This window comes from Hippocampus zosterae, chromosome 9 (assembly GCF_025434085.1).
Source record: "Hippocampus zosterae strain Florida chromosome 9, ASM2543408v3, whole genome shotgun sequence".
Classification (NCBI taxonomy): domain Eukaryota; kingdom Metazoa; phylum Chordata; class Actinopteri; order Syngnathiformes; family Syngnathidae; genus Hippocampus; species Hippocampus zosterae.
The window spans coordinates 6,804,260-6,831,739 of record NC_067459.1 but is presented as its reverse complement, the minus strand read 5'-3'; the positions used below and the strand labels follow the sequence as shown (position 1 = coordinate 6,831,739).

General features: G+C 43.9%; 2 protein-coding genes across 2 annotated transcripts; both read left to right on the top strand.

Moving 5' to 3' along the window:
- The first annotated feature begins 371 nt into the window (after window positions 1–371).
- On the top strand, window positions 372–11,013 carry LOC127607078 (1,25-dihydroxyvitamin D(3) 24-hydroxylase, mitochondrial). Its single transcript, XM_052075160.1, has 12 exons — window positions 372–867; window positions 931–1,121; window positions 1,206–1,299; window positions 1,387–1,480; window positions 1,745–1,836; window positions 2,805–2,916; window positions 4,046–4,191; window positions 5,052–5,218; window positions 6,853–6,931; window positions 7,724–7,921; window positions 10,278–10,389; window positions 10,672–11,013. Exons 1-11 carry the CDS (start codon window positions 580–582, stop codon window positions 10,386–10,388), a joined length of 1,572 nt encoding a protein of 523 aa, XP_051931120.1. The 5' UTR covers window positions 372–579; the 3' UTR covers window position 10,389; window positions 10,672–11,013.
- A 2,387-nt stretch (window positions 11,014–13,400) lies between these two features.
- Window positions 13,401–22,443, top strand: LOC127607054 (nuclear factor of activated T-cells, cytoplasmic 2). The gene is made up of 10 exons (XM_052075104.1): window positions 13,401–13,646; window positions 15,705–16,602; window positions 16,675–16,846; window positions 17,339–17,541; window positions 17,750–17,922; window positions 19,267–19,407; window positions 20,100–20,155; window positions 20,285–20,417; window positions 20,550–21,125; window positions 22,064–22,443. Exons 1-10 carry the CDS (start codon window positions 13,553–13,555, stop codon window positions 22,135–22,137), a joined length of 2,520 nt encoding a protein of 839 aa, XP_051931064.1. The 5' UTR covers window positions 13,401–13,552; the 3' UTR covers window positions 22,138–22,443.
- The last annotated feature ends 5,037 nt before the right edge of the window (window positions 22,444–27,480 follow it).

Here is a 27,480-nt window from a genome sequence, read left to right as displayed (position 1 = left end):
TTTTCGATTCTTACAAAACCAGGGAAACCACCATTTTACAAACACAAGAAAACCACTACTTTCTCTTTACAGACTCAAATATTTGCCCGTGGTGCGTGACGACTCAACGTGTGTAGCAACATGTTTCCTTGCCAAAGTTTCGTTTCTCCCCGATAGGTGCGCGCATCGGGCCACGCGAACCGCGTCACCTCCACCGTGGCTCGTGTTTATTTACGAAGCCAAAAAGGAGGGGGGGGGGGCTGAGTGGGTGGGTGCGGGGGTCGTGAGGGGGCACTTCCGTGCTCTATCTGAGGCCAAACGATCCTCGCAACGTGGATCCATAAATGAATGGTGGGCTTTGCGGCCACACCATGGCGCACAGGGCCCTGATTGGCTCGGTGCGAGGCCGGAATAAACCCAACCGGCATATATATGTGGCAGTGAGGTGTGACACTTCCAAGAAAGCGAGCAAAGCCTCTCACCTAAAATAATAAAGAGACAAAGAGAGAGAGAGAAAAGAAAAAGGAAGAAAGAGAGGGTCAACAAAAGCTGCGTAAACGCACAACTCTTTTCAGGCCGATAAAACCCACCGCGGGTAGAATGAGGGCGCAGATTCAAAGAGTGCCGCAAATAGTGGAGCTGCTGAAGAAGAAGTCCGTCGGGCTACAACACTTCAAGGCCACATCCTCGGTGTGCGTCCTGGAGGAGAAAGATGCTGTGGAGGTTGCGCGGTGCCCGCACGCCGCCTCCTCCTCCGCCTCTTCCTCCTCCTCCTTCTCGGGGACGCACAGTCTGGATGCCATTCCCGGACCGACCAACTGGCCTCTCGTCGGCAGCCTGGTGGAGCTCCTGCGAAAAGGAGGACTCACCAGACAGCACGAAGCACTGGTACGCTCGAATTCACCTTACTTGTATTTCATTTGCTCTAATGGGATTTTTTTTTCTTCCAAGGTGGATTATCATAAAAGGTTCGGTAAAATCTTCCGCATGAAGCTGGGCTCCTTCGAGTCAGTGCACATCGGCGCGCCCTGCCTGCTGGAGGCGCTGTATCGCAAGGAGGGCGCGCACCCGCAGAGGCTGGAGATCAAACCTTGGAAAGCCTACAGGGACCTGCGCGATGAGGCGTACGGGCTCCTCATCCTGTAAGTCGTCGTGGGATGACTCACTTTTTCGATCTGGATGGTTCCGACTTGGAGGTTGACCAACATTTCTTTTAATTGATTCAGGGAGGGAAAAGACTGGCAGAGAGTGAGGAGTGCCTTCCAGCAGAAGCTGATGAAGCCGACAGAGGTGGTGAAGCTGGACGGCAAAATCAACGAGGTAAGGCGCCGATATGAAAATATCGTGTTTAAATGATTATGTTTGATATTAAAGAACTTTTTTTTAAAAAACACATTTCAATTACAGGTGATGGCTGAATTTGTGAGCAGAATTGGAAAAATCAATATGGATGGCAAGATTGAAGATTTGTACTTCGAACTCAATAAATGGTCTTTTGAGAGTAAGTTTCATTCTGTTAAATGTTAAAATTTGGGGCTGCAAATCAGATACATTTTTATTAATAAATGTATTCCCATTTTAAGAAAAAAATGTTTCTGGTGTTATTTATTAGGGATTAGCAGTATGTCCAGTGTAATACTGGACATACTGTTATACACAATGGGAAACCCTGCTAGATATCATACCACATCCAAAGATGAGCATTTTTTTCGTACTTCGGTACCAAAATGGAACCCTGCAATCATGTTTCTGTTGTTTGATTTAGCCATTTGTCTAGTGCTCTACGATAAGCGTTTTGGTCTGCTGCAAGAGAAGGTTGACGAGGAGGCCATGAATTTCATCACCGCTGTCAAAACGGTGAGTGCACTCTTAAGAGGAAAAACAATTGGGCAGATTTTCTCATCCACTTATCTTGAATTTGTGAAAATTAAAGAAGGTGAAGTCATTGGACATTGGACATTGTTTTACTAATTTGTTAGACCGGCCTTATAAGCTCATGCCAAAATGATTTCTACATATGTGTTTGTCATAGTTAAAGAAATCACTGTGGTGCCACTATTTAATCAAAATTATATGTTTTGTTTTGTAAAAATCTAAGCATTTATTATTATTCGTGAATTTTCTGAATGTACAGTTTTCCTGAAAAAATAATACATTCTATTCACTGTTCACTTCAATTTCCAAAGAGAAATTGCATTTGCATTCAGTGTTTAAAATGGTCAAAGGTCAAAAGCTTACTGAAATTGAAAGCACCAACATTAATGCACTTCGTGAGAGGTTTCTTTTTGGCAAGTGGTCTTACAAATGTGTTACATCAGACAATTAGTGTTATTCCTGCTTCCGGCATGACTGTGAACATCATGGAAGGTCCGTCCAGGTTATGCATGAAAATTGAACAACCGTTAACTCCCAGCACACTAAAGTCAGTAAAATGCAGTCAAAAATCCTGTAGGTGGCAGTATTGTCTATCATCTACAATACAGTGGAACCTATCAGGTTGAGTGTGCTTTAATGGTGTAGTGCTGCTTCTATTGACAGCTAAACACGAGAACCTGACGTCCCCACCATTATACAATGATCTGCATGCCGGAGTCACGCCGGTTGCGAGTTCGTCGGGTTCACCCAAGCCGAGGTCAACTGAACTGCTGCCAGTGAAGCCGGTTACTGGGGCAAACCGATACTGTCAATGTACTATCACAAAAGGGGGAAAAAGGAGTAGATATGGATGAGGGGGAAGTGGGATGATAGGAGTGAAAGCATTGACAAAGACCACTGTGATCAACGAAGGTGATGATTGGATTAACTGACGGGACTTCAATTCACAGATGATGAGCACGTTTGGCATGATGATGGTCACGCCCGTGGAGCTCCACAAGGGCCTTAACACCAAAACATGGCAGGACCACACCGCCGCCTGGGACCGAATTTTCAGTACAGGTACACAAACAAGCCTCTTTCACTTGAAGATATTGCAAAATTGGTCATGGAAGACATGTGCCATTTGGACAGAACCCAGTGAAGAGGAATATTGCCACAGCATTCCCCAATGAATTCCTTTTTGATATAAAAATACTTGAAATACAGTGACCAAATGTATGGATGCCCCAAGATGGCAGGGAATTAATTAAAGTGGACAGGACCATAAAACATCAAAATCCATGCTTCTAAAAAGTACACAATCATGAACTCATAGGACAGAAATGATTATTACACTTTCTCATGAAGCTTATCAATAATATTAGCTTGCATGCTAGCGTAAAGGACATGTTATGCAGGCAGCCTAAAAGGGGATACGCAGTTAAAGATGAAATCAAGTCAAACATTTTCTTTCCAATAATATGTTCTCTGCACCCCTACTAGTCTAAACACAACATTTTGATAAATATTGCTTTTGTGAAATATGAATTAAGCAGCAAAAAAAACCCACCCTTTTATTCTCAGTGGGCAGCCATTTTGCCACTTAGTCACTCAGGTAATGACTAATCTCGACTCAGCTTACAAACATCACAAGACTGGACTCAGAAAAAAGGTGCCCCGTGATTGGTAACCCCCATTCCCGGGTCAACATTCCTCTCACGCCACGTCGGTACTTTTCAAAAAAGGCAAAAACATACCAGTTTTTACAGACTGTGGAAAAAAAGGGACTTCACTTGGTCAATGTTCAATTTCAGTCAGGTGACAGGGAAGCGCACATGAACTGGATGCTCACTTTTTTTTTTGCGCGTGTGTACTTGCGTGAACCAGGGTTGTAGTAAACTGCGTGACCCACGAGAGAACAAACTTGCCAAATATTTGTCGTAACGGCAGCAATGAGGTCGGCGGGGGCGCTGAGCACAGGCCTGCCTTAGTAGAAAAGTTCAGTTATGACATTGCATCTAGAAAGTGGACATTTAAAAAACCCACCAACAACAACAACACAGATCATTCCAGAGAAATGTTCATTTATGACATGTCATCTGCAAAGCTGGCAAACGACTTTAGTTGGAGTTGACTATTTCAGACAAAAAGTTCAAGAACTTCCCCAAGTTAATGCCTGTATTTAATGGGATTCACTCTCTTGCTTCAGCAAAAGTTTACATCGACAAGAAGTTGAAGCGAAACGCCCCCGAAGCACCGGATGACTTAATTGGCGAAATCATGTACCACAGCAGCCTCTCTAAGAAGGAGTTGTATGCCACCATCACCGAGTTGCAGATCGGCGGCGTGGAAACGGTAAGACACATTTTCATACCACAGAAGAAACTCTTACGCTTATTAACAGAAGACTTTGAAGATGCAGGTTGTTTGTTCATTTTCATCCATATTTATCTACTTGTCACTTCCCATGCAGACACTGACTTGTAAAGCCATTGAGATTCAAAGTCACAGATGCTACAATAAATCTTGATGGGGACTCCAAGTAGAAGCCAAAGCTCACATGCATGTTATCGGTTTTAATAATTTATCCAATTATTCACTCAATGCCGTAGTTGACAAATTGCTCAAATCTAACAGTTGCTAGCTGCAGCCGGAATTTGAAGCATGTGGAAGGGAATCATATCGTTTCTCGATTTCACAGATTTTCACTTGAGTTTGAAAGGTATCCCAGACAATAAACGGATAAATGCATCACAGTCATTGAAATGTGAAAAAGTTTAAAAACTAATTAAAAATTGTGCTATAAATCACAGATGTCTGCCATATAGCAAGAGTTTCCACAAGTAGTTCCCGCCCAAAGAAATCTGAGATAAAGCTGGGCTATGACAGGTGAACCACCATATAGCGAGGAAATATTGTACTCAAGTGGCAAAGCATAACTGAGTAACAGCTTCACCTTTCACCTATTTCCTATCCTGTTAAAAAAAAAAAAAAGGAAGAGTGGTGGGACAGATTTCTCCAAAACAAGCATGCGCTACAGTTACAATGCCTCACTCAAATGCACCGTATGTGTGCAGAGTGAGCGTAACTGAAGGGGCCTTTGAAGAACCTGAAACATGTCTTCATTCCTGTCAGAACCCCACAGTGGAATGCACTTAAAAGAGGCTGCCTCACCATACTATGTCTCACCCTTTGCCCCCCTCCATTTCTCTCAGACTGCCAACAGCATGCTGTGGGCTATTTTCAACCTGTCACGTAACCCCGCCGCCCAGAGGGAGCTGCTGAGCGAGATCACAAGAGTGGTGCCCGCCGACCAGCCCCCATGCGGAGAACACCTCAAGAGCATGCCCTACCTCAAAGCCTGCCTCAAAGAGTCCATGAGGTACAATGGCACGTCCTAACACATAGGAACTACCTTTTTTTTTTGTTTAGTTCCCCTTGAAGGCTCATAATTTGTGTAATGAATGAAAATATATATATATTCTATTAACATTTGTAATGGTAAGTCACTGATAGGGAAGTTGTACACTCGTCTGGCTTGTGAGCGGGCAGTGTGGGATCGGTTGCCACTCAGTGACGGTGTGGATGTGGGTGTGAATGGTTGTTCGTCTCTATATGTGCCCTGCGGCCGACTGGCGATCAGTTCAGAGTGGAGTCCGCCTTTTGCTCGAAGTTAGCTGGTATAAGCTTCAGCAACCCCCGTGACCCTGTTCAGGATACACGATGTTGAAAATGAATGGATGGACTGGTAATGGTCAAATACTTATGCAGAAAGAAACCACTCATAAACTACAAGTTAACACTTTCACGCACCAATAATGATAATCTGTAACCTGATCACATGATCGGCTGTCCACTGTAGTAACCGCTGTCCCTGAAAGGGTTAGTGTAACAACAACTACTACTCTAATTTTGACTTTGCGGTAAAACTAAAATGAAATAAAACGACTCGCCTGTCAACTGTACGTACAACTAAAATGAAAGTACATAGTGTAAAACCACTCAGTTCTGACTGGTGGTAAAGCGACAGGAAAGTAAAATTTGTCAACCTTTGACTGTATCCTAAAACTAAAACAATGTAAAACTACTAACCTTTCAAATGTAGAGTAAAACTGTTCACTCTGACTGTAAAATAAAACTCAAAAAAGTAAAACTACTCTCGTTGACTGTATACTTAAATCTAAAATACAGTAAACGTTTTGCCCTATCATATTTGATTGTATGACAGAAGTAGAGTAGAACTACTCACCCTTTCACTACATAATGAAACAAAAATAAAACAGAACTATGCTTTTACTGTCGACTGAAAATAAAATGGAAATACTCACCCTTTGGTATCAAGCAAAAGCAAAGCTCACCCTTTAACCATGTACACTACTGTAAAAAACGAGTTCAGCTGCTTGGTGCTAAGTCAATAAATAAAGTTAAAACCAATGCTAAGATGAATTAGTAGATGTTTTGGATTCATTTAATCGCTCACATTACACTCAGCACGATTTTATTGTTGCCGTCCCTCATTTCCTCTTTGCCATCACACTGGTATACTTGGATACATGGGAAACGTCAAATAAAAAGCATTTGAAAGTTTGCATTGGAGGTCAAATCGTGCAACTGTAGTTACTGTAACTCAAGACGTGACTATATGCATCCCGTGAGCGTCAACAGAGATTCTGAGCAGTACCACAGAGATTAAGAAACTAGAACATCCCTCTCGCACATGATCGCGGCTCGACAAAACAAGCCCCGTGAGATCGGACGGCATGACCGGGCTCTGATGCTTTTCTTCATGTGCAGTCACAAGTTGTCGATCGTGTTATTGAGTGCTCCTATGTACGTCAACCAGGGAATGTACCGTATGTGACCTCCGACTGGAGATTATACCGGCACTCCCACTGTATGGAAAAAAAAAACCACACCGTGTGTTTAGCTCACATAAACAGCTTAGACATGCAACATTAGACCTTCATGAGGCCCAATTCTCATGTTGTGCTTTTTCTTCCTTTCTACATTTTATAGGTTATCGCCGTCCGTTCCATTCACAAGCAGGACCCTGGACAAAGACACTGTGTTGGGAGATTACGCCATTCCCAAAGGAGTAAGTGGTTTATATGCCATACACCTGACACCTGAGCAGATTATGTTCATTTACATTTGACACATGTCTGGAGGAGGCATGTTGGAGGGAGTGAATACAGCATGTACAGTACAAAGTCCAGATGGAAAGTTTTTAAGCCACCCAGATGACTGAGACATCAACAAAAAAAAACAATCTTTATCAAACACATTGGTAGTTTTTATTTTATCTACAGCATAGATCATTGGGGTCATAAGGGGAGTTGGAGACACAGTTTTTCCAGTCACACCAATGGACAATTTTGAGTCTTCAATGACGGTTCATTCAAATTCCACACGGGAAGGCCAGAGCAGAAATTCAAATCCAGAACGTCAACAACAAAACAAACCAACCCCCCGCCCCCAAAAAAACAACAACAATAAATTACTTTGATCCTCCCATCAGATTTTTTTATACTGACTGTGGCCCCAAGAGAACTTTCTGAAAACAGAAATTAATGACACTGACCCACGGACACTTGATTAAGTACACTAATACTTGTTAGTTAGTTAGTTAGTTAGTTAGTTAGTTAGTTAGTTAGTTAGTTAGTTAGTTAGTTAGTTAGTTAGTTAGTTTGAGAATAATACGATAAGGCGGATTCCGAATTGAGTCTGCTTGTGTTCTGACTTAGTCCCAGCATTCAAAACCGTTATGTTCAATCAATTGGAAAATCTAAATTGTTTCGCTGTGTGAATGTGAATTATTGTCTATATGCCCTGATGGGTAACCAGTCCAATGAGGACAAATGCTATAAACTCTGTCTCTGCCCTCCAGACAGTTCTGATGATCAACAGCCACGCCATTGGCGCCAACGAGGAGTACTTCAACGACGGCAAGGTCTTCAAGCCCGACCGTTGGCTTCGTGAGAACAGCTCTATCAACCCCTTCGCCCACGTCCCATTCGGCATCGGCAAGAGGATGTGTATCGGCAGGCGGCTGGCCGAACTGCAACTCCAGCTGGCGCTGTGCTGGGTAAGGCGCTCACGTTCAGATCAGTAAAAAGCAGACCAAGCAGTACAAATACAAAAGTGAACGTTTCACTTCGCCACTAATAAGATAAGATAAGATAAGATATCCTTTATTCGTCCCACAATGGGGAAATTTACAGCCTCCAGCAGCAAGAATGTACTGTATGTAGAAAGAAGAAAGGAGAAAGAGAAAAAAAAAAAAACAACAAACATCTGTCAATTAAATACAATATGAACACAATGGATAAATCGCAGTACTATTTACAATTTTACTTCACATAATTTAATTATTATTATTATTATGATTGTTATTTTTTATTCATCAGCCTGACAGCAGTCGGTAGGAACAAGCGTCGGTATCTCTCCTTCTTGCAGCGCGGGTGTAACAGTCTCTGGCTGAAGGAGCTACCAAGTGCTGTCAGGGCGGGCTGGAGGGGGTGGGAGGGACTGGCCATCATAGCTTTTAGCTTAGTTAGCATCCTTCTGTTGCCCACCTCCTCCAGAGTGTCAAGGGAGCAACCCAGGACAGAACTGGCCTTCCTGACCAGTCGCTCGAGTCTCTTTCTGTCCCGGGCTGAGATGCTGCCTGACCAGCAGACAATGCCATAATGGATGGCCGAGGCCACCACCGAGTTATAGAACGTCTTAAGGAGTGACCCCTGAACCCCAAAAGACATTAGTTTCCTGAGTAGGAAGAGTCGGCTCTGTCCTTTCCTAATCAGGGTGTCCGTGTTTGTAGACCAGTCCAGTTTGTCGTTCAGAAGAACACCATGGTAATGGTCCCGATTGCATCATAGCTCCACCTGAGTAATGTTACACAGAGATTCCCAGCCGCTGTGCCATGAGATCATCAAAAAAAGTACCCGATTTAACTTAATAGAGACCAACCACTGCCACAAATAGCGAAAATCCACGAGTGAGTCACACCACCCCCAAAAAAAGTTTGTAAATGCATATAGACGGTACTAGGGGGCGGCAAAGCGCTTTTTGCCTATTAGACAAAGCTATGGCCTGACTAAATGAAGCACTTACACACACTAAGTTGTGTGTAGTGCCGTTGCTTGCCACAAAGATGCCAGCAGATGGTGCAAAAGCAATATTTTTATCAGAGCTGTGGCTTTGACCTGAGCACAAAAGCAGTGAATTGGTACTGTCGTTAGGCTCATGCTCTGTGCGAAGTACATTTCAGAGCACATTATTAGGAACTTCAGGACAAATGATACAACAAAAATGTATTGAAATGACTCACAGGATGACTACAACAAGGTAAAACCTCTCACTTCTTGACGGTATAGTGGAAAAAAGTAAATCTACTCATCCTTCGACTGTTTAATGGCCCAGTAAAATGATTCACTGACTGTGAAAATACATCATTGTATCTTATTGGAACATTTCAGAGCACGTTATCAACAAACTGAGTCATGTATGAAATTTGACCAGAAATTGAGAAGTTTTATATATATCATATATATATATATATATATATGATGGGATGATAGAAATATCTATATGATGGGATAGATGATGGGATAGATAGAAAAAGGCCAGTACATAATAAATAAATATGCCACGTATATGTCTGCATTTAGAGCACTGAGGAGAAGCATGGGTGCAGGTATAAAAGTGAATAAAACAGCTGTTTAAAAAAGAAAAAAAAACCTACACCAGGCTTGTCCAAAGTCCGGCCCGGGGGCCAAATCCGGCCCGCGGTCGAATTTCATCCGGCCCTCGGCCCCTGTCATAAAATCAGTGCCGTCTGGCCCGCAGTTTGGGCGCAATGGAACACGTGTTGCATTGACTGAGGTCTCGTAGACTGGTGAGTGATGTTTCATTGAGTACTGCTTCCCTCTAGTGGCTAAATGAGTAATAGCATTCACTAAATGAGTAATAGCATTTAGACACTAGAGGGCATCACTCACGAGTTAACAAGACATCACTCCGTGTTTATATTGACTGATATGTCATATTTCAAATTCCTGTTTCAAATGAACCAAAAGAAATTCTTAAGATTGTTGAAATTAAAATAAAAATGGAAATGTGAAACAGACTGGCTTACTAAAATTTGTTGAACAATATTGTTGTTCAATGTAAAGAATGTCAGCCAAGGTCGGCCCCCCGACATTTTACCACATAAAATCTGGCCCCCTTGGAAAAAAGTTTGGACACCCCTGACCTACACAGAGCACAAAGTTGTAGGATAGAGTTGGAGGCATATTCAGACTTTTACTGTCAGTTCATTCGGTGTCATACAATGAAAACTAGCTGACAAGACCAAAGTCAACCTAACTACTCGGTAACTTAGGACAACTTGTTTTGGTCTCCACGGATGGTATTCACTGACTCATTGTCTTTCCCGACAGCTTGTCCGAGATTACGAGATAGTGGCAACGGACGAGGAGCGGCTTGACGTGATCCACTCTGGATTGTTGATTCCCAGCAGAGAACTACCAGTCGCCTTCATCAAGAGATGAGGTGAGAAAGGAACACTTCACTTTGGTACGTTTACGTTTCGCCTCTCATCCAAGCTTGATAGGATAGCACTATCCTGACTGTTGTGTGCACTGTGAAAGTATTCGTGGTGTGGGTGGCACCACTAACAGAGCGGATGAAAATTTGGTTTTCTACACCAACACCCAGGCTAGGGCCACCTTATCTAAATGAAAGCAGTTACCGGTACTACTTTCCTATTAATCAAATTGGACTGTCAGTATGTATGTACCCTGCTTCATCCCTAACTTCTTATTCCTCTTCCAGGCGCTGTATTCCTTCAATGGAAAGACGATACCTCTGTTGGACCACTGACTCCCTGTATTGCTGCTCTGTAAATAGAAAGACACAAAATTGAGAACCATGTAATCACACCATAAATACCTCAAATTTATTTAAAAGTATTACTCAAGACTGTTGATGGCTAAAGTAGCAGTTATTGTGTACAAATTAAGCATAGGCAGCTCTCTTTAACTCTATTAACGTCCTGTATGCATTTGTTTTGTCTCCATGTTTATTTCCATTGTGTATATAAAGTGCAATTACAAGGTACACTGTTTTACATATCACCTATGTTATTTTACGGAAATAAAAAATGAATAAGTACAACGTAGGTTTCTTGTGCTTTTCAAACAGACAAACTTGTCCGGGTATTTAAGACATTATGTATCCATTTTCACGCAGTAAAAAAACACAAAGCACGAGGATGTGTTTTACTTCTGAAAGATGCACACTGAAATAAGCACATGAAACCATGAAAAATACAACTGTTTCTGGTAATTATGATAGCGTTTTCGTATTGTAACTCGAATATATATTGTATGACACAATTAAGTGTCTTATTAGGGCATCTCTCAGTGGTTGTGTGTGTGAGGCAAGCAAATGGTGAGCAGAAAGGTCCAAGAAATGCAAGTACAGTATCTTTACTGCTATACTTACAGCAAGGGGAAAACTGTGTTTCATAAATCTGAGTTTTACTTTTTGAAGTCATTCATTCATTTCATCTTCCGAGCCGCTTGATCCTCACTAGGGTCGCGGGGGGTGCTGGAGCCTATCCCAGCTGTCTTCGGGCAGTAGGCGGGGGACACCCTGAATCGGTTGCCAGCCAATCGCAGGGCACACAGAAACGAAGAACCATTCGCACTCACACCTAGGGACAATTTAGAGTGTTCAATCAGCCTGCCACACATGTTTTTGGAATATGGGAGGAAACCGGAGCACCCGGAGAAAACCCACGCAGGCCCGGGGAGAACATGCAAATTCCACACAGGGAGGCCGGAGCTGGAATCGAACCCGGTACCTCTGCACTGTGAAGCCGACGTGCTAACCACTGGACTACCGGGCCGCCCACTTTTTGAAGTGAATCACTGAAATGAAAATTTCTACATTAGTCTGATTTACAATACATACCGTATGTTAAGATATATGATGATCCCCTGTGCTTGACCATATGACACTGCAATGCAACAAAACCCTGAAGATGACGAAACATCATATACGATTGGACATTGTTTGAATTACTTCCCACGATTAGGATTAAACACATCTAAGTGAGTCTGTCAAAATAACCAAAAGCCTGTTTGACAGGCTACTTGATCAACCAAACGTGTAATGCATGCAATTTAGGTTGACTGTAATGCAGCATGTGTGTGTTTATGCTGTATGCTAATCTTCATCCAAAGTCTGACATCAGGAAAATAATGCCATACAATCATAATTCTACAGGAGATTTGAATGCTTCGTTTAAGAAGGGGCATTCAGAGTAGCTTATTTTATAAGACATAGTGTAAAAATACACAATCACAAGGGTGTAAGTATCAGTGATTGTGGAGGGTGAAGGTTTCACATTAGTCTCATGTCTGGTGTTTAAATGCAATAACTCCGTTTTCAACACAGGCTTAATAAATCCATCTATCCATTCATTATCTGAACCGCTTATCCTCACGAGGGTGCTGGAGCTTATCCCATCTGTTTTTGGGCAATAGGCTGGGTCCACCCTGAACTGGTTGCCAGCCAATCGCAGGGCACACATAGACGAAGAACCATTCACGTTTACAATCTGTGGACAATTTAGAGTGTTCTGTGAACGTGCCATGTATGTGTTTGGAATGTGGGTTGAAACCGGAGTACAGGCATGGCGAAAACATGCAAACTCCACACAGGGATCGAAACCTGCAGTGTGAGGCGGGCGTGCTAACTTGTCGGTCACCTTGCCGTCCCTGAGTAAATCCAACATTCCAAAAGTCAATAGATGGGATAGATCGTTGCACGGATCGGCGAGTCAGTAGGTCTGTCTGTCGATGCATGGATGGACGGACAAACGGACAGACTTTCTCAAATGTAGTAACTGATGGCTCACATCCTCAAAATACACACACTCACTGTATTAATCATAGTCACTGAGAGTGTACTCACTCCACAGTAGTGGGACACTCGCCTAACATGTGACTGGGCAACGTAGGACCGGTTCCCACTCAGAAACGGTGTGGATGTGGGTGTGTATGCCTGTTTGTCTCTATCTGTACACTGCGACTCACTGGCGAACGGTTCAGGGTGGAGTTTGCCTTCCGCCCTAGGTCGCCTACGCTAAGCACCCCCAGCGACCATATTCAAGTTTGGCGGTGTTGAAAATGGATGGATGCAATCATCATAAAATTGGAAATTATATTTTGGTGCGCATACAAGTTCACCTAATTAAAACTAACACCACTGTGAAATTACATTGTTACTTGGTAAGTAGTCAGCACAGCCACTTGAAAACAATAATAGAGTATAACGTGGGAAGAAGTTGTGCAATGCTGTCCTCTAGAGGTCAAAAAATAAACGCTACTGGATTGATTTTTTAAAAATAAATATATCATTTAAGATTCTATTTAATTTTAAAAACCTCATTAAAGATCTCATTCTAGGAAATCAAAACAGTCTAAATGAAGAGGGCATGCACGCGCACACTCACACTCACGCTACGGGCGCGCGCGCATAACCACACTCACACAACCTGCCTAAGCAGTGGCAGGAAGTTTGCTGTGAGAGTCAAGCACCTCCGCAAAACTACAAAACATATCACATATTATTGACTCTTGTCGTCGCGACTTTATTCGTACAGTACTTGGAAATAATATCATCAGAAATACATCAGAGGGTGGACATGGCAACTGACATCAGTCAGGAAGAGTTGGACTTTTCAGATTTGTTTCTCTATAATCCACCTGGTGAGGATTTTTCTGCTGGCTGTATCCCAGGTGAGCATTCATTAAATTTTAAACTACATACCAAAATTAGTGCAGATACATATTGATTAACCGCTACAATTAATATTTAATAGCTTGTGTGTGGATACATTTTATATTAGTGTGTATATAGGCTATGTTTTTAAAATTAGAGAAGTACCTGTATTTCACCTCACCTACCCCCCTATATTCTCATCATATAGAATAATAAACATTTGAATCCTATTTCATGAATTTAGGATTGGTGAGGGGACTTTGTTGGGCACGTATAATTGACAGCATTGCACACACACACACACGCAAACACACACACACACACACACACACGCAAACACACACACACACACGCAAACACACACACACGCACACACACGCACACACACACACACACACACACACACACACACACACATTGCTGTTTGTGAGGGGTGCATTCAATTTCGCTGAGTTTTCATGGTATCATTTAGAACAGGGGTGCCCATTACCTCGATCCTGATCTACCGGTAGATCTAAGACAGGTCCCAAGTAGATCCGAAGAGTGTCGAGGAGAAAAAACACAAACAACCATTTGTGTCTTTGTACATGTTAGTAATATATTTTTTGTTAATGTACACTGCACCCTAATCGTCTTATCAGTCTCATTTTCACCCCAAAAATATTTTAAAAATAAAATAAAGCAGGTAAATCTTAAATTTACGGTGGCGCGTGATTACGTCACCGGAAGTTGTTAGCAATAAGCAGTTTGCAATTGCATGTGATCAGAACTGTTGCGCTCTATCTTTTATCGTCATTATTGTCATTCAGAGTTTGCTTCATGTACAATTCACCGAGAGCACGGGCAAAGAATAGGAATTTAGGAGGGCCCAGGGAATCACTTTAAAACGGTACGTGTGAGCTACGATAGTTAACAGGCTGCAAAAGTGTGTCGCATGCCTCCGTTTCAGGCTGTTTCTCATCATGGCGTGCGTGTGCCTGTGCGTGTGTGTGTGTGTGTGTGTGTGCGTGTGTGCGTGTGTGTGTGCGTGTGCATTTGCGTGTGCGCGCGCCGATAAGGGTAGATCCCGGGAGGTTAGTTGATCGAAAAGTAGATCTTCGATCCAAAAAGTTTGGGCACCCCTGATTTAGAAGCATTAAACTCCTATAATAATGGCACCAGAAGTATGCAGACCAGGAAGTAGACTACAAGCTAACAGTCATAGAATAATATGCCAATTCTTGATTTTCATTAACAGTTCAGCATTTGTGAAGGTCTCAATGTATTGAAGATTATATGATCATTAGATCAACTGTTACAAATCTGAGGTGGCGAAAGCAGAAGAAACCAGATTTTTAATTTCTTGGCTTCATCATCATTCCAAATAATGTCACAGTCACAGTTTCCGTGGCTCGGCGCAACTCAAGATTTGCCATCGTAAATATTTTACAGGTATAAATAGCATTAACGGGTGGCCCAGTGGTCTAGTGGTTAGCGCGTCAACGTCACAGTACAGAGGTGCAGGATTCAATTCCAGCTCCAGCCTCTCTGTGTGGAGTTTGCATGTTCTCCTCGGGCCTGTGTGGGTTTTCTCCGGGTACTCCGGTTTCGTCCCTCATTCCAAAAATATGCATGACAGGTTAATGGAACACTCTAAATTGTCCTTAGGTATGAGTGTGAGCGCGGATGGTTGTTCATCTCCGTGTGCCCTGCGATTGGCTGGCAACCTGTTCAGGGTGTCCCTATCCTACTGCCCAAAGACGGCTGGGATAGGCTCCAGCACCCCCCGCAACCGTTGTGAGGATAAAGCGGATCAGATAATGGACGGATGGATGGAAATAACATTAACGATTGTCGGCTAAGACAGTTTTGCGAGCAGATCAGGGACTCTTGATTCACCCCACACCACAGGATAATCGGTCAGGATACAGTTCTAGGGACATCTAATAAGCTCGCTTTAGCTAACTTTGATCACAAGGGAAGGCCTGGTTTACCCCACTTAAAATATGCAGTACTTTATTTTAGTTACTAAAATAGCTTTAGTTGTTCAATAATAAAATCTGAGGGCAAATGAGTATCACTGGTTATGTTGACAGATGATGCCGATCAGTCCGCCCTGCTGGAGGTCAACCATCACACCGGATTTATCAAGGATGCCTCCTGGAATAGCCCAGCTGAAGAAAGCTCAGCAGAGACCATGTTCGACTCCATGGGCCTGGCGACAATACAAGGGATTATCTCGGCTCCCAGCCCAAGGATTGAGATCACTCCGTCGGGGGACACTCTCACCCCTCAAGCCTTACAGCAGAGCCCTGGCTGCAAAGCCCTTGGAGCCTACCGGGAGAGTGCAAGCCCCGCTAGTAGCAACTCCTCCACAGGGTGGCTAGGAGATGGGTGCTCTCTATCAGCCTCGCCATGCATCTCCCCTTCCAACAAAGGCACATGTGCCATGGATTTGTCCACCATAGATCTCTGTCCCATTCTCCAGGGTTTCCAAACATCTTCCACCCACTCCTCTCCAGGTAATAGCTTCAGCAATGAGCTCCTCCTCCTGTCCCAGCGCCAAGTCACCTCACCACTCGTCCACCGACGCTGCCGCTCAGCGTCGCCACAAGGCAAGCGCACCCACGACCAGACCCTGCCTTATCCAAGGGCCACTCCTGTCAAAGAACACTCTCGGAGCCCAAGCCCCATTACCCTGCCCTCCAACCTGCTGGGCTCCCACCCCCTTCACCATGGAACCCGGGTTCCAGGCGAGCACCAGACCCAGGCTCAGGCCTCTGGGCTTTGCCCAGAAGACAAGGTGAGCAGCCTCACCTTAACTCGAGATGTGGTGGAAGGGACTAATGTGAAAAACCCAAGGCCAGATTGCTTGTACAGCGAAGGTCACGAGCTGCAGAGGGTTGGCAGGGTAGGAGCTGAAGTCAGGCCCGGAGGTTTCTGTGTACTCCCAACTCAATGGCCTCATCATCCAGTCCACTTTGGAGCATTTGGGTGTGTTACGTTTCTATCTCAAATTTAAAGAATATCAAGTATCTCTTTTCTTATTTCTCCTTTCTTCTTAAGAGGTCTTTCCTTGGTACCTCTACCACCTCTCGAGAGGTCATTGCCCAGTCAGTCAAGTGAGTACGAGCTGATGATCACATCCCAGCCAAGGTCTCACCACAGGGCTCATTACGAGACTGAGGGAAGCCGCGGACCTGTCAAGACACCAAATGGCGGACACCCTGAAGTCCAGGTACTTGATTTGATCCCTTGAAAATCTTTGTGATGTTTGATGCTTGAGCATCAAGCAACTAAGATGGAAAAAATATCACTCTCACTTCTTGTCTCTTCCATCCACTGATTAGAAATAAGCAGAAGTGAGATTGTGCACACACAAGAGTGATTCCTGCAAAACACGGTGTCTTTGTAAGACAGACAGCCATGCAAATTCAAATTATCCATAGTCCCACAAAGTCCATGATCATGATATGCCTGTTGAAGCTGGTTGTAAACACACTAGCATACTATGTTCAAATTACGGTAAATGTAAATATTGCCGACTGGTCTGGCAAAGGAATTAATGAGCTGTTGCTCCTGTTTTTCCTGGCTTGATGCAAAACAATGCACTTGTGACACAGAAGGTTTTAGTGGTGTGAAGTTGTTCTTCGGTTACTCAAATCGATGTCCTTTGTCAGTGAGCCACATTTCAAGCGTGATTCTAAACTGCTTTCATTGCGCCCATCAGCTCCACGGTTATCGGGGCACAGCTCCGCTGAGTCTACAGGTTTTCATCGGGACAGCCGACGAGAAGATGCTGAAACCGCACGCGTTTTACCAGGCCCACCGCATCACCGGGAAGACCGTGACTACGCCGAGCAAGGAGAGGATGGTCAACGGGACCAAAGTGCTAGAAATCACACTCCAGCCTACGAACAACATGAGAGTGGTGTAAGTCGCCTATGTAGAAATAGTTCCCAGAGCTGTTCACACTTGCTGAGGTTGATTGGCCTCCTCAATGTCTGTAAAGTTGTTTAAATCAGAATGAATGTAGCTGCGTACACCACCAAAAACCTATTTTAATGTCACTGCTGATAGAAATGTAGCATGCAACACACAGAATCCTGTTTTACTGGTGGTCTTTTGTCATGTTTCCCAGAATCGACTGCGTCGGAATTCTGAAGCGGAGAAATGCTGACATCGAGCTGCGGACCGGCGAGACTGACATCGGTCGCAAAAACACTTGCGTACGTTTGGTGTTTCGCGTTCACATACCACAACCTGGAGGCCAAGTGATGTCACTTCAAGTGGCCTCCCATCCAATCGAATGCTGTAAGGATGTAGCAAAAGATAAGTCGTTGTTGCATTGGGTGTGATCACGTCCTACATTTTTTTATCTACCAGGCCTTGAAATCGAGGCCTCAATTCAAGGAAAACTTGTACTGCCTATACTATAAGGGTCTTCAGTTTATGATAGAGTTCCATTCCAATGGCAGAATGCACTATAGTAGCGCGATGAGTCGAAATGTTTTTCATAATTTCGATTTTGGCATCCCTCGATCTTTAAAATGTTATAATCGAAGAAAATGTGCCGAGTAGAGCGTGTACAAGTAAGTATCCGAAGTTGTGAAAGTACCCTGAATACAACATGTTGCTTGCATAGCAAGTGTGTAGCGGTTGTGATTTTGTTGGCCCTAAGCATGATTTAAGATGTTTCATGACGTTCAGTTGAAGTTTATTATAAAACTAAACACACAACACATTTCTACATGCTGTGTATTTAAATGCAAACGTCACTAGCACTCATGCTAAAGTCGATGGCTGATCCGATTCATATGCTATAACGCCAAATTAGCATTGATTTGGGGAGTGATAGTCTTTCAAATTACGAAACATTCACACACCAATGCTGTTGAAACACATAAACACAGGTAAAATAACACAACTCAAAGGCACAAATTCATCCCAACCTGTGAAAAATGAGTTCCATTAATAGAGTTCAATCACAACCTCTTCTGTTGTCATTCAAACTACTACTCCATCCAAGCATGACAACAGGCTGCCCCCAATTAGTGAAAACAAGACTTTTTTTTTTTTTACGTTTCTATTATTTTAGTATATTCTTATTGTATTGTATTCCCTCAAATATGTTTCCTCATTGACCTTTCAAATTATATTTAAAGTTGAGTTTTGAAGTATTCAAAGAATTTTACTTTCCTCAAAATTGAAGGATTCACAGAGCCAAGGATTTTATTTATTTGTTTCTTAATTTATGTCGTACCAACACATGGCACGGCATCAAATAAAATCCTGAGTCCTCAGACTTTTTGTAATAACATATCAGGATAAAAAATAAATATGATACAGACTTTCTTAGACTTAGAAGGTAAGGCTTTTCAAGGCTTTAATGTATGCAAAGATGCAAGGCATCAAAGGTGTGGATGTAGAAGAATGAAAATGCAAGAGTAGTTCATTAGTTCATCTTGTCTTCTTCTGTATTCTGCATTCTGATGTAATCATACACCAGTGTGCAAACTAGTTCAATTGCGTGCTGTGTGTACAGTACCCTCGAAACATTACTCCTTGTAAAGAACGGTAAACTAAGAACGCCTATTCTGGGTGCTGCTATTACTATTTTGCAATAAAAACATTGTACTTGAAATTGTTTTTGTTCAGCCCAGCATTCAGCTCAGGAGATTCCTTTGGTGAAGACGCAGAACCTCGACCAATGCTCAGTTCTTGGTGGGCAACAAATGCTACTAACAGGGAAGAACTTCACATATGACTCGAGAGTGATGTTCTCAGAAAAAACACAAGGTCAGACAGTGTGAAAAAGAAATATGATGTTAGGTCTTAAATCACGAGGATGTAGAGTAATCATTTGAAAACAGAAAGAACCTTGCAATGTTACTGATCACAAACACCTGAAATGTGTCTAACTATTAAACCAGACTTTTGTTCATACAAAAAAGAAAGAGTGCACCACCTTGCCATCCAAACTTACATTTTCAAACTGTAGGTTACAACACCTTGAACATCCTACACCCATGTTTTAAACCACGGGTTAAATATCAATGTTTATGTACTCCTAAGAAACAGCTTGATTTTTTTTGATAAAGATCTTGTATTGGATCTCATCAAATAGCGGAGGAGTGTAAAATTTGACATGGAAATGTTTAATCCTCCTCTCCTCCTGCATGCCGGTTATGTGAGAATGAACCTACCTTATTGTTGACAACTAAATGAAGAGCTTCATGGTTGCATGCGTGGGTTTCAGTCAACAGGATGCGGTAAGAAACAGTAGACTTGGATTTAAAAAAAAAGAAAAGAAAAAAGCGAAAAGAAAGAACGAAGGAGAAAAAAAGCAAGGTCAGGTGAGTTAATCAAGTGGGCAAGTTGAACATGCCACTTAACAACAAAGCGAAGGCAGAGTTCACTGTTTCAATGCATTTGCATGCTAGCTTTTCTCAACTTGCTTTTCTCAACAAGTGTATGTTCACATCTTTCAGATGGTCAACAAATTTGGGAGGTGGAAGCAAATGCAGACCGAGAAAAAAGCCAATCTGTGAGTGTGCTTGTAGCCGCACAATAATTGCCGTCCTGACGTTCTCATGTATATTCAGCTGGAAGACAATCTTCCATAGCTTCCAACCACTACCATTTCATCATCTCACATTTTCACTGTCATTTCCAGAATACGTTGATGGTTGAGGTCCCTCCGTATCGAGATCGAACCATTTGTTACCCAGCCAAAGTCAACTTCTATGTCATCAATGGGAAGAAGAAGCGCAGTGAACCTCAGCATTTCATCTACACCCCCATAATAGGTATTTATTTCAGCACTTAATGCAATGGAGTGAAATACAATACATGGGTCCACGTATCCCTCATTCAATAGAAGGCCTGCAGCATCTATTCCACTTGCCGACATCTAAGCAGCTTTCTTTTTTGTACCCCAGACATTAAAACAGAGCCACTGGATGACTGGCAGGTGAATTTGTGTGATTACGGCGACACTCAGCTTCGGTCTGGCACACAAGTCAAGTCACCCTTCAATCAGCTGGAGAAGGAGAGCAGTCTTCAATCATTTAGTGTGCTTGCATCAGTTCCATGGGATTACCAACCAATCTTTTACCAGTCAAGGAGAGGCGATCTAATCAACAAACCAGATCTTTACCACGCTCAAAACTATGCTACCACTGTCCATGATAGCATCGTTAAAGCATCATTCCCTTCCACTGACCATGCCTCACTCCATCCCCCTCAGGGGTCCAGTGTCAAAACCGCGACTGCCAAACTAAATCAAGGCCCTCAGGTGACACAAACATTCCAGGCCTATTCATCGACAAGACATCAACGTTCTGAGCAAGTTGTGCCGTCTGTATGGAAGTTGGCGCCTTCCAGATTCGTCCAAAGTAACATTTGTGTGAAGTCTTCAACCCAGACCGGCTCAAACGCAGCCAACCAGGAAGCTCGGACTCTGGAGCGGATTCCAGTAAAACAGAAGGAGCTCAGCTGTGCCTACCTGGAAGACGGTAATTCATTTGTCTTGCACACAATGAAATCAACTAAGATGGAATCAATCGCTGTACAGCAATCGCCAGGTTTACACTTCACAAATGTACCTTAAAATATGTATGGCAGCACATTTAACCCTTTCAGGGACAGTGGTTGCTACAGCGGACAGCTGATAGGGTTAATGTTTAAGTGATTATGTTATGCAATTAAGAACACAGTCTTTTGTCATTATACTACATAGCATGAATTTGAAATGTAACCTAAAGATAACTATAAAACCTGAGGTGTTATTTTTTTTATTTTTTTTTTTGCGATCGAGTCTGCAAAGCTAGCAGGCACATTGCAAGCGTTTGCTTGCAAATGCTGAGTTGTGGTCTATGAGGCCTTTTGTTTTGACTTTCCTGTCTGTGTCACTCTCGCTTTTACTAATTCTTTCACTTGTCAACTCACACTTGCAGATCTGTTATGAACACTGTCTTCCCCAAGTCAAGAAAGCACCGTCATAACAAATGTTGCAAGTGCTGCAGACTGATCTTGTTGTCTGAGAACCAAAATAGTTGTTATCTTCCCTGTGGGCACAATAAAGGGAAGTACTGCATATATGCAAATACAAGTAGCCAAACCGGTGTCAAACAAAGCAGCAGTGTCTATTTCGTGTTTCAGCTAGACTGGCAGAGTGGTGCAAAGTCTAATAACGAGCATCAGTGTCGTCTGTTTAATTCCTGTTCTTGAATCTTTTCAGGAATAATGTATTTTAGCAACTACAGAAATGTGGCATGAATAAATAAATAAATAAATTGAACATTGCCATCTGGTGGATATGAATGTAACTGCAAATATTCCAAGTTGAATATTCCTTGTGGCATTGAACAGGCTAAACAGTGTTGAAAAAGAGTTTGAAATTCTGCTTTGGTTCGTAGTTTTGAATCCTAAGGTTGCTAATTGCTTTTTGCAGTGAATGACATCATACGAAGAGACTTGAGAGACCATCACAGCGACGCTGGAGTCATGCGGCATCCACGGCTTTAAGAACCACAACAATTCGGGATCGCGACATCATCGGGAAAAATAAATCCCACTCATCACCGACATGAACTCTTGATGTTGTCATCAGTGATTTTTAAGTCAGCTTTTACAAGTAGTTCCTTTTATCTGATTGTGATTATGTATGTGTATTTTTGTTATTTTGACTTCAAAATGGTGCCACTAGAGTGGCTGCCTTTCCAGCAGCTCCTATATTTTGTTGTTCTATTTCTTCCTTTCATAACTTTACTGCTGTGAATTGGGAATTTCTCCATTGCGAGACTAATAATGGTTTTCTTATCTTATCTTATACATGAGGAGGTGTTAAACTCCTAATAATCAAAGCATGCCTAATGCCTATGTGCAGTACGGGTATAGTATAGTATCTCTCTCTCTCTCTCTCTCTCTCTCTCTCTCTCTCTCTCGCTCTCTATTAAAAAAAAATCCTCATCTCACCCCTCGGGTGGTGTCCGTCCCTCATTCAGCTCGGGTCCTCTACCAGAGGCCAGGAAGCTTGAGGGTTCTGCGCAGTATCCTTGCTGTTCCCAGCACTGCACATTTCTGGACTGAGATGTCCGATGTTGTTCCCGGGATCTGTTGCAACCACTCATCTAGGTTGTGGGTCACTGCCCCGAGTGCTCCGACCACCACAGGCACGACTGTCACCTTTACCTTCCAGGCTCTCTCCAGCTCCTCTCTGAGCCCTTGGTATTTCTCGAGTTTCTCATGTTCCTTCTTCCTGATGTTTCCATCACTTGGGACCGCTACATCCACTACAACAGCTTTCCTCTGCCCTTTATCTATGATCACGATATCTGGTTGGTTCGCCATTACCATCTTGTCAGTCTGGATCTGGAAGTCCCACAGGATCTTCGCTCTGTCATTCTCCACCACCTTCGGAGGTGTTTCCCATTTTGACCTTGGGGTTTCCAGTCCATACTCCGCACAGATGTTTCGGTAGACTATGCCAGCCACCTGGTTCTGGCGTTCCATGTAGGCTTTCCCTGCCAGCATCTTACACCCTGCAGTTATGTGTTGGATCGTCTCAGGTGCCTCTTTGCACAACCTACACCTTGGGTCTTGTCTGGCGTGGTATATCTGGGCCTCGATGGCTCTGGTGCTCAAGGCCTGCTCCTGAGCAGCCAGAATGAGTGCCTCTGTGCTGTCCTTCAGGCCAGCCCTCTCTAGCCACTGATAGGACTTCTTGAGATCAGCCACTTCAGTTATGGTCCGGTGGTACATCCCGTGTAGGGGCTTGTCCTCCCATGATGGTCCCTCTTCCAGCGCCTCATCTTCTGTTCCCCATTGTCTGAGACATTCTCTGAGTACGTCATCCGTTGGAGCCTTCTCTTTGATGTATTCATGGAGCTTGGATGTTTCATCCTGGACAGTGGCTCTCACACTCACTAGTCCCCGGCCTCCTTCCTTTCGGCTTGCGTACAGTCTCAGGGTGCTGGATTTGGGATGGAACCCTCCATGCATGGTTAGGAGCTTTCGGGTCTTAACGTCCGTGGTCTGAATCTCTTCCTTTGGCCAGCTTATTATTCCTGGAGGGTATCTGATCACTGGCAGGGCATAGCTGTTTATTGCCCGGGTCTTATTCTTGCCATTGAGCTGGCTTCTTAGGACTTGCCTCACTCGCTGGAGGTATTTGGCCGTAGCCGCTTTCCTTGTTGCCAGTTCGAGGTTGCCATTGGCTTGTGGTATACCAAGGTACTTGTAGCTGTCCTCAATGTCTGCTATTGTTCCTTCAGGGAGTGAGACCCCTTCAGTGCGGACTACCTTTCCTCTCTTAGTCACCATCCGACTACATTTCTCAAGCCCGAATGACATCCCGATGTCGCTGCTGTAGATCCTGGTTGTGTGGATCAGGGAATCTATGTCCCTTTCGCTCTTAGCATATAGCTTTATGTCATCCATGTAGAGGAGGTGACTGATTGTAGCTCCATTTCTGAGGCGGTATCCATAGCCTGTCTTGGTGATTACTTGACTTAGGGGGTTCAGTCCTATGCAGAACAGCAGTGGGGAGAGTGCATCACCTTGGTATATGCCACATTTGATGGACACTTGGGTAAGTGGCTTGCCATTGGCTTCAAGTGTGGTTTTCCACATCCTCATCGAGTTCGCAACGAAGGCTCTTAGGGTCCTGTTCACCTTATACAACTCCAAGCATTCAGTGATCCATGTATGTGGCATCGAGTCATAGGCTTTCTTGTAATCAATCCAAGCTGTGCACAGGTTGGTACGTCGGGACCTGCAGTCTTGTGCGACTGTTCTGTCAACCAGGAGCTGATGTTTGGCTCCTCTGGTATCTCTACCAATGCCCTTCTGCGCTTCGTTCATGTATTGATCCATGTGTCCACTTATCTTAGCCGCAATGATGCCTGACATGAGCTTCCATGTTGTGGAGATACAGGTTATTGGCCGATAGTTGGATGGGACGGACTGCACCCTTCAAGGGATCCTTCATGATCAGGATCGTTCGCCCTTCGGTTAGCCATTCTGGGTGTATCCCATCCCTCAGCAGCTGGTTCATTTGTACTGCTAGGCGCTCATGGAGTGCTGTGAGTTTCCTTAGCCAATAGGTGTGGACCATGTCCGGGCCTGGTGCTGTCCAGTTCTTCATATCTGAGCCTCTTTCCTGTATGTCTGCCACTGTTATGGTAACTGGGTTCTGTTCAGGGAGGTGTCTGTGCTCCTCTCTCAGGGTCACCAGCCATTGTGCACTGCTGTTATGTGCAACCTCCTTCTCCCATATGCCTTAACAGTACCTTTCAGTTTCCAGTCTTGGTGGGTCAGCTCTGTTGTTAGGACCCTGCCACTGAGCGTACACTTTCGCAGGTTGTGTTGCGAACAGCCTGTTTATTCGTCTGGCCTCATTCTCTTTCGTGTACCGCTTTAGGCGACTGGACAAGGCTTGGAGCCTTTGTTTGGCAGTTTCGAGTGCTTCAGGTATGGTCATCTGGATGTACCTCTCGGGTATCGGCCTTTTCATCACACCTCTCTGGGCCTACGTCAATTGACTCAAATCTTTCCGGGCCGCCTTGATCTTAGCCTCCAACCGTCTTTTCCATGGTGGGTAACGTATCTCATGACTTCCATGGTTGCTCTTATAGCCCAGAGTCTCCAGGATCACTGATGCTGAAGCGTAGCTGAAGGGGTCACTCCTTAAGACGTTCTATAACTCGGTGGTGGCCTCGGCCATCTATTATAGCATTGTCTGCTGGTCAGGCAGCATCTCGGCCCGGGACAGAAAGAGACTGGAGCGACTGGTCAGGAAGGCCAGTTCTGTCCTTGGTTGCTCCCTTGACACTCTGGAGGAGGTGGGCAACAGAAGGATGCTAACTAAGCTAAAAGCTATGATGGCCAGTCCCTCCCACCCCCTCCAGCCCGCCCTGACAGCACTTGGTAGCTCCTTCAGCCAGAGACTGTTACATCCGCGCTGCAAGAAGGAGAGATACCGACGCTCGTTCCTACCGTGCTGCTGTCAGGCTGATGAATAAAAAATAACAATCATAATAATAATAATAATTAAATGATGTGAAGGTAAATTGTAAATAGTACTGCGATTTATACATTTGTGTTCATATTGTATTTAATTGAAAGATGTTTGTTGTTGTTTTTTTTTCTCTTCTCCTTTCTACATACATTCTTGCTGCTGGAGGCTGTAAATTTCCCCATTGTGGGACAAATAAAGGATATCTTATCTTATCTTATCGTATATCAGCTCATTGGTTTCTGTGATTGTTACGGTAGGGATTGCCCTCAGTGCTGCATTCACACTTTCTATGAGACTTTCAGATGGTACTTCGCATATCCGTTGTAATCGGTTTCTAGGTTGCCCAGCTTTCATTCTCGCCATGATCTTAGCTTTCAGGTCAGTTGCTGCCTCGCTCAGCATTTCATTCATTGGGGCTGGCCACCCAATCTCATCATCTGCATTCAATGGGGCTTGCCTCCCAATCTCTTGTATGACCTCCTCCTCTGATCTGGCAGCCTGGGGCCCTTCACCATGGAACCTGTGTTGTACCTCATCAATCTCAAGTTGTGACAGCAGTTGCCGTTTGTGGATGTTGGAACACTGAGCTACTAGTTGTTTCGTGGTCAACCGTGACTGTGGGTTTCGAAGTAACCATTTATATATATATATATATATATATATATATATATATATATATATATATATATATATATATATAAATGAACAGCAGTGGGGAGAGTGCATCACCTTGGTATATGCCACATTTGATGGACACTTGGGTAAGTGGCTTGCCATTGGCTTCAAGTGTGGTTTTCCACATCCTCATCGAGTTCGCAACGAAGGCTCTTAGGGTCTGTATATATATATACACACACACACACACACACACACACACACACACACACACACACACACACCAAGTCAGACTTGACTTGACTTGACCAAGACTGGACCAAGACTGGAAACTGAAAGGTACTGGAAAGGGATATGGGAGAAGGAGATTGCACATAACAACAGTGCACAATGGCTGGTGACCCTGAGAGAGGAGCACAGACACCTCCCTGAACAGAACCCAGTTACCATAACAGTGGCAGACATACAGGAAAGAATCTCAGATATGAAGAGCTGGACAGCACCAGGCCCGGACATGGTCCACACCTGCTGGCTAAAGAAACTCACAGCACTCCATGAGCGCCTAGCAGCACAAATGAACCAGCTGCTGAGGGATGGGACTCACCCAGGATGGCTAACCGAAGGGCGAACGATCCTGATCATGAAGGATCCCATAAAGGGTGCAGTCCCATCCAACTATCGGCCAATCACCTGTCTCTCCACAACATGGAAGCTCATGTCAGGCATCATTGCGGCTAAGATAAGTGGACACATGGTTCAATGCATGAGCGAAGCACAGAAGGGCATTGGTAGAGATACCAGAGGAGCCAAACATCAGCTCCTGGTTGACAGAACAGTCGCACAAGACTGCAGGTCCCGACGTCACAACCTGTGCACAGCCTAGATTGATTACAGTGAACAGGACCCTAAGAGCCTTCGTTACGAACTCCATGAGTATGTGGAAAACCACACTTGAGGCCAATGGCAAGCCACTTATTATATATACGTATATATATATATATATATACCAAGGTGATGCACTCTCCCCACTGCTGTTCTGCCTAGGACTGAACCCCCTAAGCCAAGTAATCACCAAGACAGGCTATGGATACCGCCTCAGAAATGGAGCTACGATCAGTCACCTCCTCTACATGGATGACATAAAGCTGTATGCGAAAGGGACATAAACTCCCTGATCCACACAACCAGGATCTACAGCAGCAACATCGGGATGTCATTCGGGCTTGAGACATGTA